General features: G+C 36.8%; 1 protein-coding gene and 1 pseudogene across 1 annotated transcript; one reads left to right on the plus strand and one right to left on the minus strand.

Annotated features, from left to right (window-relative positions):
* The first annotated feature begins 4,620 nt into the window (after positions 1-4,620).
* Positions 4,621-5,590, plus strand: LOC114687802 (annotated as a pseudogene).
* A 6,855-nt stretch (positions 5,591-12,445) lies between these two features.
* LOC114687804 (olfactory receptor 5D18) lies at positions 12,446-13,387 on the minus strand. Its single transcript, XM_028862435.1, has one exon. It carries the CDS (start codon positions 13,385-13,387, stop codon positions 12,446-12,448), a length of 942 nt encoding a protein of 313 aa, XP_028718268.1.
* Between the last annotated feature and the right edge of the window lie 2,392 nt (positions 13,388-15,779).

The raw sequence follows: 15,779 nt of genomic DNA on the forward strand, positions 1-15,779 counted from the left end.
GGTATGTGGTATATTCATTTTCATTGATCTCTAGGAAATCATTAATTTCTTTCTTTATTTCTGCCTTAACCCATTGGTGATTCAGTTGAGCATTATTCAGTTTCCATGAGATTTTTGGCTTTCTGTAGTTTGTTGTTGAAATCTAACTTTAAACCATGGTAGTCTGATAGAACCCAGGAGGTTAGTCCAGTTGTTTTGTATCTCTTGAGATTTGCTTTGTACCAAGTGTGTGGTCATTTTTAGAGAAGATTCCACGGGGTGCTGAAAAGAATGTATATTCTTTTTTGTTAGGATAGAATATTCTGCAGATATCAATTAAGTCCATTTGGGTCATGACATCAGTTAAGTCCTTTATTTCTCTTTTAAGTTTCTATTTGTCAGATCTGTCCAGTGGTGAATTTGGGGTGTTGAAGTCTCCCACTATTAATGTGTGGGGTTTTATATGTGGTTTAATCTTTAGTAATGTTTCTTTTACATATGTGGGTACATAAATGTTCAGAATTGAAACTTCATCTTGGTGGATTTTTTTCCTGTGATGAGTATGTGATGCCCTTTTTGATCTCTTTTGATTGCTTTTAGTTTGAAGTCTATTTTGCTGGATATTAGGATGGCTACACCTGCTTGTTTCTTAAGACCATTTGATTGGAAAGTCTTTTCCCAGCCTTTTTTTCTTAGGTAGTGTCTTTCTTTGAATTTGAAGTGTGTTTCTTGTATGCAACAGAAAGTTGGGTCCTGCTTTGTATCCATTCTGTTAACCTGTGTCTTTTTATAGTTGAATTAAGTCCATTGATATTAAGGGGTATTAATGACCAGGGATTGTACATGCCTGTTTTTTTTTTTTTTTGATAGTAGAGTGTGTGTACTTCTCTTCTTTGGGGTTTACTGCTGTGGTGTTATCTGTTGCCTGTGTTTTCAGGGGTATATCTGACTTCTTTAGGTTGGAATTTTCCTTCTAGTGCTTTCTGTAGGGCTGGGTTTGTGGATAAATATTGTGTAAATCTAGCTTTGTCTTAGAATGTCTTGTTACTCCGTCTATGATGATTGAAAGTTTTGCTGGGTATATTATTCTAGGCTGACATCCATGGTCTCTTAGTGTCTGCATTACATCTGTCCAGGTCCTTCTGGCTTTTAAAGTCTCCATTGAGAAATCGGGTGTTACTCTGATGGGTTTGCCTTTTTAAGTCACTTGGCCTTTTCCTTTGCTGTTCTTAATATTCTTTCTTTATTCTGTAGGTTTAGTTGTTTAATTTTTATGTGGCAAGGGGACTGTTTTGGGGGGTTTAGTCTGTTTGGTGTTCTATAGGGTTCTTGCATTTTCTTAGGCATTTTCTTCTTTAAGTTGGGAAAGTTTTCTTCTATGATCTTGTTGAATATATTTTCTGTGCCTTTGAGTTGATATTTTTCTCTTTCTTTATCCCTATTATTTGTAGATTTGGTCTTTCATGGTGTCCCATATTTACTGGACATTTTGGGTCCTGAATTTGTTGGCTTTAGTGTTTTCTTTGACTGATGAATCTATTTCTTCTACAGTATCTTCAGTACCAGAGATCTGCTCTTCCATATCTTGTATTCTGTTGGATATAGTTGCATATGAAGTTCCAGATCTTTTACTCAGATTTTCTATTTCCAGCATTCCCTCGGTTTGTGTCTTCTTCATTTTTTTCTGTTTCCCTTCTCAGGTCTTGGACTTTTTCCCTCATCTGTTTCATTGCTTTTTCATGGTTTTCTTTTAGGAATTTATTGTTTTCTTCTGCTTTATTTGTCTTTTCCTCTAGTTTTTTTTTTTGATATTGAATAGTTTTATTCTTTTTTTTAATCAACAAACAAAATATTTATTTTTCAAATCCCCTAGGGTACATAGAGACAAAATATATTATTTGAAAACAAACCAATATAAAACATATTTTAGGTAAAGATGTTATTAGCCCAAAATATAACTAAAAGTACAATTAAAAGAATATTTTAATTAATTTATTTTTATTTTATTTTATTTTTTATTTTTTTATCCTGTTTATTTTTTTCTTTTATTTTACAATACTATTCAGTTCTACATAACAGCCACAGATTCCCTTGTTCTCCCACTTCCTGCCCCTCTCCCCTGCCCCCCAGCTCATCCCCCATTCCCACCACCTCTAGATCAAGGCCACCCCTGAGGACTGAGTTCGACCTGATAGGCCTAGTCCGGACAGGTTCAGTCCCCTCCTCCCAGATTGAGCCAAGCATCCCTGTATAAGTCCCAGGTTTCAAACATCTATCTCATGCAGCGAGCCCAGCACCTGGTACCACTGCCTAGATGCCTCCCAAACAGATCATGCCAATCAGCTGTCTCACCTATTCAGAGGGCCTGATCCAGTTGGGGGCCCCTCTGAGTGAGGTAACCCAGACTCAGAAAGACAAATATGGTATGTACTCACTCATAGGAGGATACTAGATGTGGAACAAGGATGACTGGACTGCTACTCACATCACCAGTGAGGCTACCTGGAAAACAGGACCCCAAGAAAGACACGGGGATCACCCAATGAAGGAGAAATGGATGAGATCTACATGAACAGCCTGGACATGAGTGGGAGCAATGAACGGCGAGGGTCGACGGAAAGAGAGCGGGAGATCCCACCTGGATCAAGAACAGAGAGGGAGAACAAGGAATAGGAGACCATGGTAAATGAAGACCACATGAGAAAAGGAAGAAACAAAGTGCTAAAGAGGCCCACAGAAATCCACAAAGATACCCCCACAAAAGACTGCTGGCAATGGTCGAGAGACAGCCGGGACTGACCTACTCTGGTGATGGGATGGCCAAACACCCTAGTAGTTGTGCCAGAAACCCCATCCAAGGACTGAGGAATCTGGATGCAGACATCTATGGCTAGGCCCCGGGTGGAGCGCTGGGAGTCTAATTAGTGAGAAAGAGGAGGGTTTATATGAGCGAGAATTGTTGAAACCAAGGTTGGATAAAGCACAGGGACAAATAGCAATGTGGCCATGTGATCTATGCGCGCTTACGTCGCCATGAAATGTCATGGATCCTGGTCACGCGAGATGCCTTGACCTGGAAATGGCTCTCTTGACCTGGAACTGGCTAGGTGGAAGTGTCCAGGTCCGCTGGGCATCCTGGTTATGAGAGATGCCCTGACCTGGAAATGCCTATCCTGACCTGGAACTGGCTAGGCAGAAGTGTCTGCCTGGTATATGCGACCGTGGGGGCGTGTTGTGAACCCTTCACTTCTGTCATGGTAGGATTTAGTCTCTTGGGAACTTGTATAGGTCTTGTGAATGCTGTCACAATGGCAGAGAGTTCATATGTGTACTATTATGTTGTATATGGAAAAGACTATTTCCTTGAAGTTATCTACACCCTTTTGCTCTTACAATCTTTCATACCCCTCCTTTCACCCCCCTCTTCCTCAAGAATCCTCGAGTCTTGAGGTTAGGGGTATAATAAGTTTTCAATGTAGGCCTGGGACTCTACAGTTACTTGTTCTCTCCACAATGACCAGTTGGTGGCACCCCTGTTCCCTTCTACTGCAGGAATTTTCTCTGATGAGGTTAGAGATACTTTGATATATGAGTTTACTTTTAATATAAGTTCACGTGTTTTAATGATGTAACATAGAATATGTCTGTGATATTATCACTGCCATTGGATTATTTTTATAAATTTTCTAGTTTTCTGACATGCCTAAGATACCAAGGGCAGAGATACCCTGGTGAGTAGATTGCCACAAAAGTTCCACATTGTTCCAGGTTAAATAAACCCTTCAAGCCAGGAGGGTTACTTTTCCATCTCTTCTCCTTTAGTGCAGAAATAATCATAACAGGGAATGTATCTTAGTTTAGAGGATAGGAGTGATATGGGTGATAATTGCATATACAGCATGCATTTTGAGAATCTGGATTCTGCATGTAGCTTTCTCTGGATTCTATTTTTCACTTATATAATAAGTAGAATACAATCCCATTATAATCATTGCACAATCCTGTATGATTCAGGTATTTCATTTGGACAACATTCAATGATGTGTTATTAGAAACTATATGTTGAAGATCAGCTACAAAAAAGATATTAAGGTTTATTTTGAGATCAGATTTCACTGTGAAAGACACAGTGTAAGTCACAATGAAACAACTAGAAAAATAGTGATATAAACAAAGTTTCAACTTTTATGACTATTATCATGTACCATTACTAATACATATATGAACAATATATATATTAGTATGTCCACTTTAATTAGTTTAGAAATATGGTATGTTTTTGATATATTATATATCTGTCATAAATAATTTTTTGGTAATTTATATGAAGCTTTATGGCAGGATGAAAGCATATATGCATTACTAATTTAAAATAAACATAATTACTATAATTTAATTTAGGATATTTGTAAAGACCAAATTTTGTACCTGAGAAATTAAAATTGAATCCAATAGTTTAATTGTTTTATGAGGATTTGAAGAGGGTTATATCAAAACTCTATCAAGATATCGCAGATGTGATAATAAGTACTCAGTTGCTAAGGTATCTGACACTTGCTCAAACCCTACGATGCTCCACTCAGGTTCAAGTTCAATATTTTCCTTTTCAGAAGAAACATTGTACTCTGAAAAATAGAAGCCATGTTGCTGTCAGATTTAAATAACAGTGATGCCGTGTTCACCCCCTTGGGCTTCTCAGATGACCCAGAACTGAAAGACCCTCTCTTCTTGGTATTTCTTACCATCTACAACATCACTGTGGTAGGAAATATTGGCATGATCCTCGTAATCAGAATTAACCCCAATTTGCACACTCCCATGTACTTCTTCTTCAGGAACCTCTCCTTTGTGGATTTCTGTTATTTCTCTGTCATTGCTCCCAAAATGCTGGTGAACCTTGTTGCAAAAGAAAGAGAGACCTATTTCATTTTGATAATGTATAGTGCAATACTTTTTCTTTTGTACCTTCACAGTTACTGAATCATTTTTGCTAACAGTGATGTCCTATGACCGGTTGGTGGCCATCTGTAACCCCATGCTTTATATTGCAGCCATGTCATAGTAACTCTTTGTTGGGCTGGTTGTAAGGATCCTGTGCATTCACATGCTTCATGATTTTGATCAGTTCGTCTGTCCAATTATCTTTTGTTGGTTTCAACAATTGATCAATTCTTCTGTGAGTTTTCCTCACTACTCTGCTTTGCTTGCTCTGATACTGAAGTCAGTCAATTGCTCCTATTCATTTTTCCTCCTTTAGTGCTGTAAGCACACTTCTCTTCATTTCCATGTGTTCACTGTTATTACCATCTGAAGAAGCATTCAAGTAGTAGATGCAGCAAGGCTTTCCTCTACCTGTGCTTCTCACCTGAAAGCCATCACCATTTTCCTTGGTACCGTATTATTTCTCTACTGTGTGCCCAGCTCCAAGAATTCTAGGCACACAATCAAAATGGCCCCTGTGCTTTACACTGTAGTGATCCACATGCTGAATCCCCTTATCTACAGTCTGAGAAATAAGGATGTCAAAGACATAGTCAGCAAAATAATTAACTTCAAACTTTTATCTTTTCTCAATCATTTCTTTAGAATTTTAACTTTGATGTATAAATAATGTGTAAGAATTTATTCTTAAGTATATTGCATTTGGTAGAACTAATTTTTTCATTAAACAGAATAAACTTTGTATAATATAACATTGGTTCTTTCCTTTCCTTGCACAACAAAATCAGGATCTCTGTGATATGCAATACAGTAATTATAAAACATGTAAAATTATTACCTGTAGAATCTGATTAAAAGATTAAAGATAGCATAACTGCTTTGTGGGTTGCAATGTATAATTAGGTTAGTATCAATTCCATATTTTTACTTCATAATATAACTCGAGCAAATGGATTCTCAAATGTATTCATTTGTGCTTTAAGTAAACAAATATCAGTTAGAATAGATATAATTATTGTCTCAAGAATGCAGAGTTAGTATTGATGTTATATAGATGAAGTGCATGCCCATTGTGAAGTAATGAACACAACTATTCTCAAAAGATTGAGAAAAAATGTTTCAGAAGGATATTTTAAATTATAAAATATTTTCTTTTAAAAATGGTAATGGAAAGCAGAGAGCTAAACTTTTTTCTTTAACTTTGTTTCTTTTTTCTTTTTTTTATTTATCCAAAACAAAACAAACGAAACAAAAACTTTCTCTTGGCAATGTGGGGTATTATTACAGAAAACCACAAGCAATAAAAAAACAGAGATGTATAGCTCAATCTCAGTGAGTACATCTGCAAAGCAGTCTTAAACCAAACACTCTGGTAACACTGAAGAAGAGGGGCCAGAAAGATTGTAAGAGACAGAGGAAAGGGAAGTTTGCTGGGAGACTGTGTCTCCTAAAAATGTCAAAAGCCACACTCATGAAGTTTCACCAACATGATTGCCAAATGTGAGAACTGAATTTTCAGAGTTCAATTTGAGGCAAAAAGAAGTTTTATTCAGGAGTTAAAAATTCATAAATGAAATCATGAGTAAGAATATACTACTTAGTTCAAAATCTGATAGTTATTTCATTGAACAAAGCTGTTATGACTCATGTACATTTTTCTTCCTCTGCTGTGTGCATGTGTTTTGTCATGCATATATGAGGATGACCTGAACAGAAACTTGTGTGAGGTGATTTCATTATCCTAAATATACTTTAAGTAAGTGTGATAATGAATAATAGAATCTTAAAGTCCTAAATGATTGGTTGTATTTTCATATTTGTCTATCCAGCCTGTAGACAATACTATTCTATTCTGTAACAATACTATTCTACTTAGATGATGTAAGAAAAATTATCAACCTCTGAATAATTTTTCACTGAATTTTATCTGTCTTTGTCAAATTAATTCTAATTTATCTTAAATAAAATGTTGATTGTGGTCTGAAATGTTGTAAATTTATTACTTACAGACTATTACTCAAAAGAAAAAAAAAAACAGTCATTATGTCCTATTTCCCAGGTGATAAAAGTGTGAGATTTTATGTCATTGACCCACGTGGTTGAACTATCTCCTACAAGTGTCCCTTTCAGAACCCAATATGAATGTGTATGATTTTATGTGACTATCAGTCTGATGAAGCAAATATAATTTTTTTTTCCCAAACAGGGTTTTTCTGTGAAACAGTCCTGGCTGTCCTAGCACTCACACTGTAGACCTTTAACACAGAGAGACTGCCTGCCTCTGCCTCCCGAGTGCTGGGACTAAAGGCGTGTACCACAGCCACTGGTGCAAATAAATGTGCTAAAAAATATATGTTTTGAAAAAAGGACCTGTGGTTGGTATGTGGAATGGATAAAAAAAATCTTTTTTTATTATATATATTTTTATTTTATAATTAATTTAATTTTACATATCAGCCATGGATTCTCCCATCTTCCCCCCACGCCCCAGCCCTCGCTCCCAATCCATCCCCCACTCCTACCTCCTCCAAGGCAAGGTCTCCCCTGGGGAGTCAGCCCAGCCTGGTAGATTCAGTTGAGGCAGGTCCTGTCCCCTCCTCCCTGCACCAAGGCTGAGCAAAATGTCCCAACATAGGCTCTAGGTTCCCAAAAGCCAGCTCATGTACCAATGACAGGTCTCAGTCCCACTGCCTGGGGACCTCCCAAACAAACAAACAAACAAACAAACAAACAAAAAAGGTACAAAATAAAACAAAAAGTAAAAATGGAAAAATGAACAAGTATATAATCTGGAATATAATGATACAAAAGCTCAATAAAGTTAGTTGATCAAGTTAATTTGTATTTATGGAAATTATAAAAATGTTTATTTGATATACATTTTAAATAAACAACACATTTTCATTGAATATGAATTAGAAAATAATAAGAAAATATTTTTGGAATTGGTTGTCTGATGGAATTCCTTTCCTATTGTATGAATTTCTGTTTTTCTGACTTTTCAGTTTTATCTGTTACAATGTATTACTTAGAAATTATTTAACTTTTAAACCCAAGACTAGCATTCACTTTAATACACAGTCTGTGTTTACTTCTGTCCTCCTTGAAAAATTATATTTTGATATAAACAACAAAAGCCAAATATGCAAGTGAACAGCTTTTGTTTGTATACCCAAGCAATGATCATTCTACTCTCAGATTATAAGAGACCAGTGGTTTATATCAAACCTGTGAATAAAGATAAAGCATGATCAGTCTTTCTGGGTGTGGCTAACTAGTTTCATAGGATCCTTTTCAGTTCAATCTATGTGTCATAAATTACACATACCTCACTTGTTCCTATGGATGTCAAGTGCTCTACTGTGTTAATACATATTCTTTATCTGTTGATGTGCACTGGGATCATATTCTTGACAATGTGAGCATGACTTCAGGTATCATTGAGCTGGAACATTCAGATAACTCTGATGGTTGGCTGAATGACTTTATTAGGAACATTTACTTCATTTACTTTGTATTAAGATTTCTGGGTGATATAGTGTAATTTTTAGCTTCACTAGTTTTGTTTCATTCTGTGACCTATTTTGAAATGGAATGTCATTATGTAGCCAAACATGGTCTCAAACTCAAAAACCTCCTGCCTTCACCTTCTATGTTCTGGGATTAGGAAGGCATATCACTTAAAAAAAAGGTTTGTTTTGTTTGTTTTTGAGAAACTTCTTCATTTTTTCCCTAATTGTTATTCTAATTTACATTTTTACTAACACTGCAAAGGTTTTTTTTCTTCATATGTTTCTCAGCATTCCTTATTTTTTTCCTTCTTTTTGACAACAACCTTTCTAATTGCAATGAGGTGATTTCCCACTGTGAATAGATTTTCACTTCTCTGATGTTGAATTTTTATTTCTTGCATGTGGCATGTTCTCTTATGTAGCAAGCAGGTTTATTTGGTTTTTCAGTTATTTTATTATCAGAAGGCATTTTCTCTTCTGTCAATATTTATTTATCTAACATAAATTTCAATTGATTCTTTGTGAATTTCACATCATACACCCTAGTCCCACTCACGTTGCTCAGTCCTTCTATATCTGTCCTCCATCCTTGTAACCTCCTCCTCAAAATAAAATAAAAAAATTAAATAAAAAAACTCACTAACTCCTCTGGGCAATGATCTGCTCCTCTGTCAATTGCAATCTTCTCTCATACCAGTTGCATCTCCAGTTCTGCTATACTTTTACCACTCTGCTCCTCTGTCTTTCCCACTTCTCCATTACATATTCTTTTGTTGTAGTGGCATTGGGAGCTGCAATGTGTCACACAGTACACCCTTTGCCTAGCTTTACTTGCAAATGTTCATTGCAATGAATCATTGGTCTGGTCCAAGGCCTCTTGGCTTCTGCTACACTATCAGTACTGGACCTACACTGAAACTCCTCTTGGATATCCTGCTGTTGCCCCAAGTCATGGAGATCCGGTGGCTATGGTTCTGCAAAACCAGTCCCTTCACATACTTCAGAAGGTCACAGGTTGGGGAGATGTTGGGGTGGGCCAACTCACGGCCCTGAATCTGGGCATGGGTGGCAGCTGAGTTGGTCAGCCTGCTTGACCTACCCTCTACTCCCTCCACCCAAGGGCAAGGTCAGCTATCCCTTATGCTACTGCTGTCACTGCTATGCAGTGCCTGGCAGGAGCTGTCTGGCTCTAAGTGGGTCTAGCCACCTCAAGCTCACTCCACAGCCTATACTGCTGCACAGCTGTTGGTAAGGGGTGAGACCAGTTCAATATAGCCCTTGGACATCCACATGGTTTAAAAAGCAGCCCAGCCCACAGACATCTGCATGGCATTTGGTGGTAACACAGGCATCAGACATCAACACAGACCTAGCTGCAGTAGGACTGAAGACTTAAACACAGCAGCAGCCTGAGCCAAGACTTCATCACTGCCTCAACTGGCTGTACCAGGTTCTCATATGGGCCTTTTCCTCACCATCTTTGGGTCTCCTGTTCTACTTTTCTCCACAGAGTAGGACGGCTCTGCTTCCCTTTTTCTCCCATCTCTCCACCATATACACTCTCTTTCTCACCTCTCCATTACCTATTTCTTCATTATAGTAAGCCCAATGCCCTGAGCAAGGGGGGGGGGGGCAGTGGCTTGGATGTGTATATGAAGGCATTGTTTGCTTATTTATTTATTTTGGTTTTATTTGATTTGTTTTTGTTTGGTTGCTGAGATTTTGAAGTTCACTCTACATAGTGGATTTAAACCTTCGGTTCTAGATTTAGCTTACAAATAGTCTCTGTAGTAGTTGGTAATTGGCCCCTGTAAAACTCTTAGGGAGTGGCACTGCTAGGAGGTATGGCTTGGAGTAGATGTGAAGTTGTTACTGTGGGGGTGGGCTTTGAGTTCTCCTAAGCTCAAGCTACTCCCAGTGTCACAGTTGACTTCCTGTTGCCTACAAGATGTAGGACGCTCAGCTTGTTCCCCTGCACCATGTCTGCCTGCGCACTGCCATGTCTCCCCGTGATGATAATGGACTGAACCTCTAAACTATAAGCCAGCCTTTCCAATTAAGTGTTTTCCTTTATAAGAGTTGCCATGGTCATGGTGTCTTTTCACAACAATAAAAACCCTAATTAACACAGGCTCTCTGGTGTGTGACAGACTTTTTCTAGGGACACAAAACTTACCCAGGTTACTCAGCTCAGAAAGGGAACCCACTGTAGAACTTGTAGGGCCCTGGCCCCCCATTTTGGGTAGCTGCCGCCTTGCTTGCCGAACTTGACCAGATGTCCTCCCTATGCGGATTCCCTGCCAGTTTCCTTCTTCCTGAAAGCTCACCAGAGGTTCGTTCTTTGTTTGTGTCTGGATTTGGTGTAAACAGCTTAGATGCAAGAATGTAGAACATTGGGGAGCAAACTTCTGCCTTCCAGGGATCCTCCATTGTGCTGTAAGCCTGCATTTAAGGCCTCCTCCCTCCTTCAGTAAATGGCATTCTGCATTCTGCTGGGGCGAATGACCTGCCTTCTTTTGGGCTTTTGTCTCTGTTTTTTAATCCACAGTCCCTTGTTCGGACATAGTGAATGGGTGGTGGTAGTGCGGGCATTACCACACCAAGAACTAAAACAACTAATGCACAAAAGTCAAACTAGGAGTATCAGTAGATTTTTATTGAGTCACCAACTAAGGTTGAAGAAAGGCTTACAGGAACAGGGACGATGCAGAAGTAGTTTCAGAACTGAAAAGCCCATGTCAGTGTAGGTGAGAACTCATGAAAGCTTCTGCTACAGCAATCTCTGCTTAAAAAGCTGGTAACTCACTCTACAGGTTCAAGAATTTACTCAAAGCTCTTCAGTGTCTTAAGTCCAAACAACTGTTTACTTTTCTTTATAAATCTTGAAGGGGTCTTCCGGAATCTTCTAAGTTAATGCGTCGGTGATATATGACAGTTTATTTACTATTTGAGTCTCATGAATCTCCCCTTCCATTCTGGGAGGGATATCTGAAATCAGAATAAACTGCTATACAACATCATTCCATTCTAGAAGCTATTCTTCTGAGTATTTCCTTTATTATACAAATGGTGCTGTGTGAATTATTCCCAATATGAGAGGGACATGAGCTCTTGCACTCACACCAACTGTAGTTAGTGTCATAAAACCCACACAAGATCAAAGTAATTAACATTTAAACATGGATGTGGTAGGAGCATGTAAAGTTTCTTAACTGACAAGCTATTAGAGGTTAATGGCTCCTGGGAGAGGAAAAGTCATTTTTTTTCAAGTGTATGGCTCCTGGTACATTGCTTATGCTCCAGCTGGATGGCATTCATCACTACAATCTAAGAGTACTAACTGGGCTCAATGGTCTTTACAAAAGGAGAAAGGAGCATGAAATTGTGGGGTGAGGTGATGTTTTGGGGTACCCTAGGAGGAGTTAGAGGTGGGGTCTTAGAGTGGATATGTTCAAAATACACTGCATACTTCTATGAAATTCTCAATGAAGAAATAACAAATATTTTTAAAGGGTAATTGATATTTTGACATGACATATGAAATAAATAGATGCTTTTTAGAAGTTACTTTTTAACTTTTGATCCATACTTCTGTGCAGATTATAAGGTATCTTCTATTGGTTCATATAAATGTTGGATAAATCATATATTTTACCTGAAACTTCTATTATTACTTCAGAGTGAATGGATTAAGCATCATCCTTCTAGCTCTTTTGACATCTGTAATATTTTCTAATCAATTGCCTTTACATACTGACTGAGGTAACAAAAATCAAGAAATTAAAAATTCTTAACCAAATATGTTATTAAATAGCACATTTCAACCTATTGCAATAAAAGGACAGACTTCTTTCATTTTTCATAAAATAAAAGGCAAAAATCAAATTTATTGTCTTGTAATAAAACTTAATTTCCACCCCCAATATGTAATATTAATTATATTAATTTTAATAGAATCCATTTAGTCAGCCTTTATAGACATACTTTACATAAAGGACACACACATATTATGCTTAAGAAGAAAAGACTTTGGTGTCTATTATTTTTCTAACTGTGTCCTTGACATCCTTATTTCTCAGACTGTAGATTAGGGGATTCAGCATGGGGATCACCACTGTGTAAAACACAGAAGCCACTTTGACAGTGTGCCTGGAGTTCTTGGAGTTTGGCACACAGTAGAGGAATAAGATTGTACCATGAAAGATGGTTATGGCTGTCAGATGGGAAGCACAAGTTGAGAAGGCTTTGCGGCGTCCACTGGCTGAATGCATCTTCAGAATGGTAACAACAATGAGCACATAGGACAAGAGAATGATAAGGAGTGTGCTGACCTCATTAAAAGTGGCAAAGATGAAAAGCAACAGTTGACTGACAGATGTGTCAGAGCATGAAAGTGAAAGGAGAGAGGAGAACTCACAGAAAAAGTGGTTGATCGTGTTGAAACCATGAAAAGATAAATTCAAAGCAGAAGAGGTTAGTATCAAGGAACATACTAACCCCCAAGCATAGGATCCTAAGACCAGCATGGCACAGAGCCTCTGAGACATGGCGACTGTGTAGAGTAGAGGGTTACAGATGGCCACAAACCTGTCATAAGCCATAACTCCTAACAAAAAAGATTCAGTTACCACAAAAGTACAGAAAAGAAAGAATTGCACCAAGCATCCTAAAAATGATATGGTTCTGTCTACTACAACTAGATTTATCAGCATCTTTGGAGCAACAATAGAGGAATAGCAGAAATCCACAAAGGAGAGGTGACTGAGGAAAAAGTACATGGGGGTGTGCAGTTTGGGGTTAATTCTGATGATGATGATCATGCCAATATTGCCTACCACAGTGATGCTGTAGATGGTGAAAAATACCAAGAAGAGAGGGACTTTCAGTTCTGGGTAATCTGAGAAGCCCAAGAGGGTGAAAATGGCCCCGCTGTTATTTCCATCTGACAGAGACATTGCTTCTCTTTGTAAGAATCTAGAATACCTAGGAAAGAAAAATAGACATAGCCAGCTTTTTGCACACTCTTCACAAAGATTGGACAATAAAGCATAATATCTTTCAAAGTTAGTGTACCTATAAAATGCTTGTGTATATTATTAAAATATCATAATGGTTTGAAAGGTACTTAAAATTAAAATTAATTATTAAATAAAATCTTAGCCTTTCAAATAAAAGAAAATCACAAGTAAGTAAATTGAGAGATGTAGATAGATTTGAGGCTATTTCAAATCAAATATTTACATACAACTTTCAGTGGTATTGAGTTATTTTAGATTTACAGGAAGTAAGCCTAAAATCACATCCTGACTGGCTATCTCAGTCTTATTATCAATAACAAAAAACCCAGGAATATATAAAGGAATTAAGTTATGCATCCTGTGTTACAATATTTGAAATATCAACAGTTCTGACATCTCACCTTGAACTGTTGTCTATTTGTTTATTTTCTCAATAATTGAGTACATTTTCTCTCATTCCAATAAAGAGAATCTTATTTTTTTCAGAAATCACATTACAAGACTTTAACTTGATTGGTTAGATTTACTCCAAGATATTTTATATATTTGAGGCTATTGTGAAAGATGTTGCTTTCCTGATTTTTTTTCTCAATCCATTTGTCATTTGTGTATAGGAGAGTTACTGTTTTTGTGAATTAATTATGTATCTATCAACTTTGCTGAAAGTTTGTATCAGCTGTGGGATTTGGGGTCACTTATGTATGTTATCATATCAGCTGCAAATAAAGATACTTTGACTTCTTCCTTTCCTATTTGTACCTCCTTGATCTTCTTCAGCTGTTTTGTTGCATTAGCTAACACTTCAAGTCCTATGTTGAATAGGCATGGAGAGAGTTGACAATATTGTTTTGCTCCTGATTTTGGTGGAATTGCTTTGATTTACTTTCAATTTAAGTTATGTTGGGCTTAATGTAAACTGTCTTTATTCACTTGAGATATATCCTTTGTATCTCAAATATCTCTAGAACTTTTATCATGAATGGGAATTGGATTTTTTCAAGGGCCTTTTTCTGTCTCTGATTCTAATGAGAGAGAAAAAGGAAGCAGATTCAGATTGGTGGAGGGAAGAGTAGAGGAACTGTGTTAGTAGAGACAGGGAAAACCAAAATCAGGATATACTACTATGTGAGAAAAATAATCTGTTTTCAATTTAAAATAATTCAGAATGAAATTCAGATGTATGACACCCAGATTAAAAGTAGGAGTTGAAATTTTTAAAAGTACTTTCATAAAAATGAAGCAAAATCATGTTCCTATTGCAAATAAAGTCAGAGTATGCACTGAAAAAAATTACAGAAACTTAAATGGTTTCAGAAGGGGAATGGAAGTGGGGGGATGTGAGGGTGCAGCAAATATGATCAAAATATAATATATGGAATTCTCAAAGGATTCTTGATTTACCAGATGTTCATAATATCTTGGTTAATTTTTCAAAGGAACTCACATTTTCTGTTTATTCAGGTGATGGAGCTTATATCTTTATTATTATTTAATTTATTAAATACCTAGTGAGGATTTCTTATTTTGAAAAAAGATAAATAAACTCTTTCTTGTATTAATTTTATTCTTTGTAATCTTAATCAATACCCTCCTTTTTAATGTTTTGATTAGTTGGCAATGTTTATTTCATCTCACATAAATATCTGATAATTCGTCCTTGAATTATATTAAAAAACATAAAAATGATAATCTCAAATTCTCACAGCTCTCCTTTTTTCCCACCCAAGGCACCATATTTCACAGTATTCTTAAGATACTTACCTAGGCCAGGGACCCTAAAGTGAAGCTTCACAGAAAGAGCGTACTCTGAGACTCTGGCTCATTCACATTTTTAAAGAATATTCTCATATATACTGAATTTGCATTGATATTGACACCTAGAATTTAGAAACTAACTTGCTAAGGACAAAGGCAGGGCCTTTCCTTTTAGAGAGTGGTAGCTGGATTCTTGTATTTATTGTAACAACCTTAGAGATAGGAACCTTTAGAGACTATTGCTAAATTCTCTTGAGATCATAAAATAAACAATTATAATTAATCACTTCAATGTGATATAATTGTGGAAGCAAATTACATCATAATTGGAGACATTTCATAAGTATAATGTAATATGTACATTGATATATATGTATATAATTGATATATGCATATTATATACACATATTTTTCACGGCCAAAGAATGACTTCCTAAGGGTTCTTCTATTATGAGATATGACATATTGTAGAACTCAACAGTATTACACAGTATTTTAATTTTTTTACCAGGCATGATGCTCTCTTTCCATAGGATGCTGACTATATCTGGAGTAGATGAATACCCCAGGTCAC

Source organism: Peromyscus leucopus, chromosome 4 (genome assembly GCF_004664715.2).
Source record: "Peromyscus leucopus breed LL Stock chromosome 4, UCI_PerLeu_2.1, whole genome shotgun sequence".
In the NCBI taxonomy this organism is placed as follows: Eukaryota; Metazoa; Chordata; class Mammalia; order Rodentia; family Cricetidae; genus Peromyscus; species Peromyscus leucopus.

Bases quoted from the DNA above. Each gene is read 5' to 3' on its own strand.
- LOC114687804 (XM_028862435.1), bottom strand. From the start codon at position 13,387: ATGTCTCTGTCAGATGGAAATAACAGCGGGGCCATTTTCACCCTCTTG.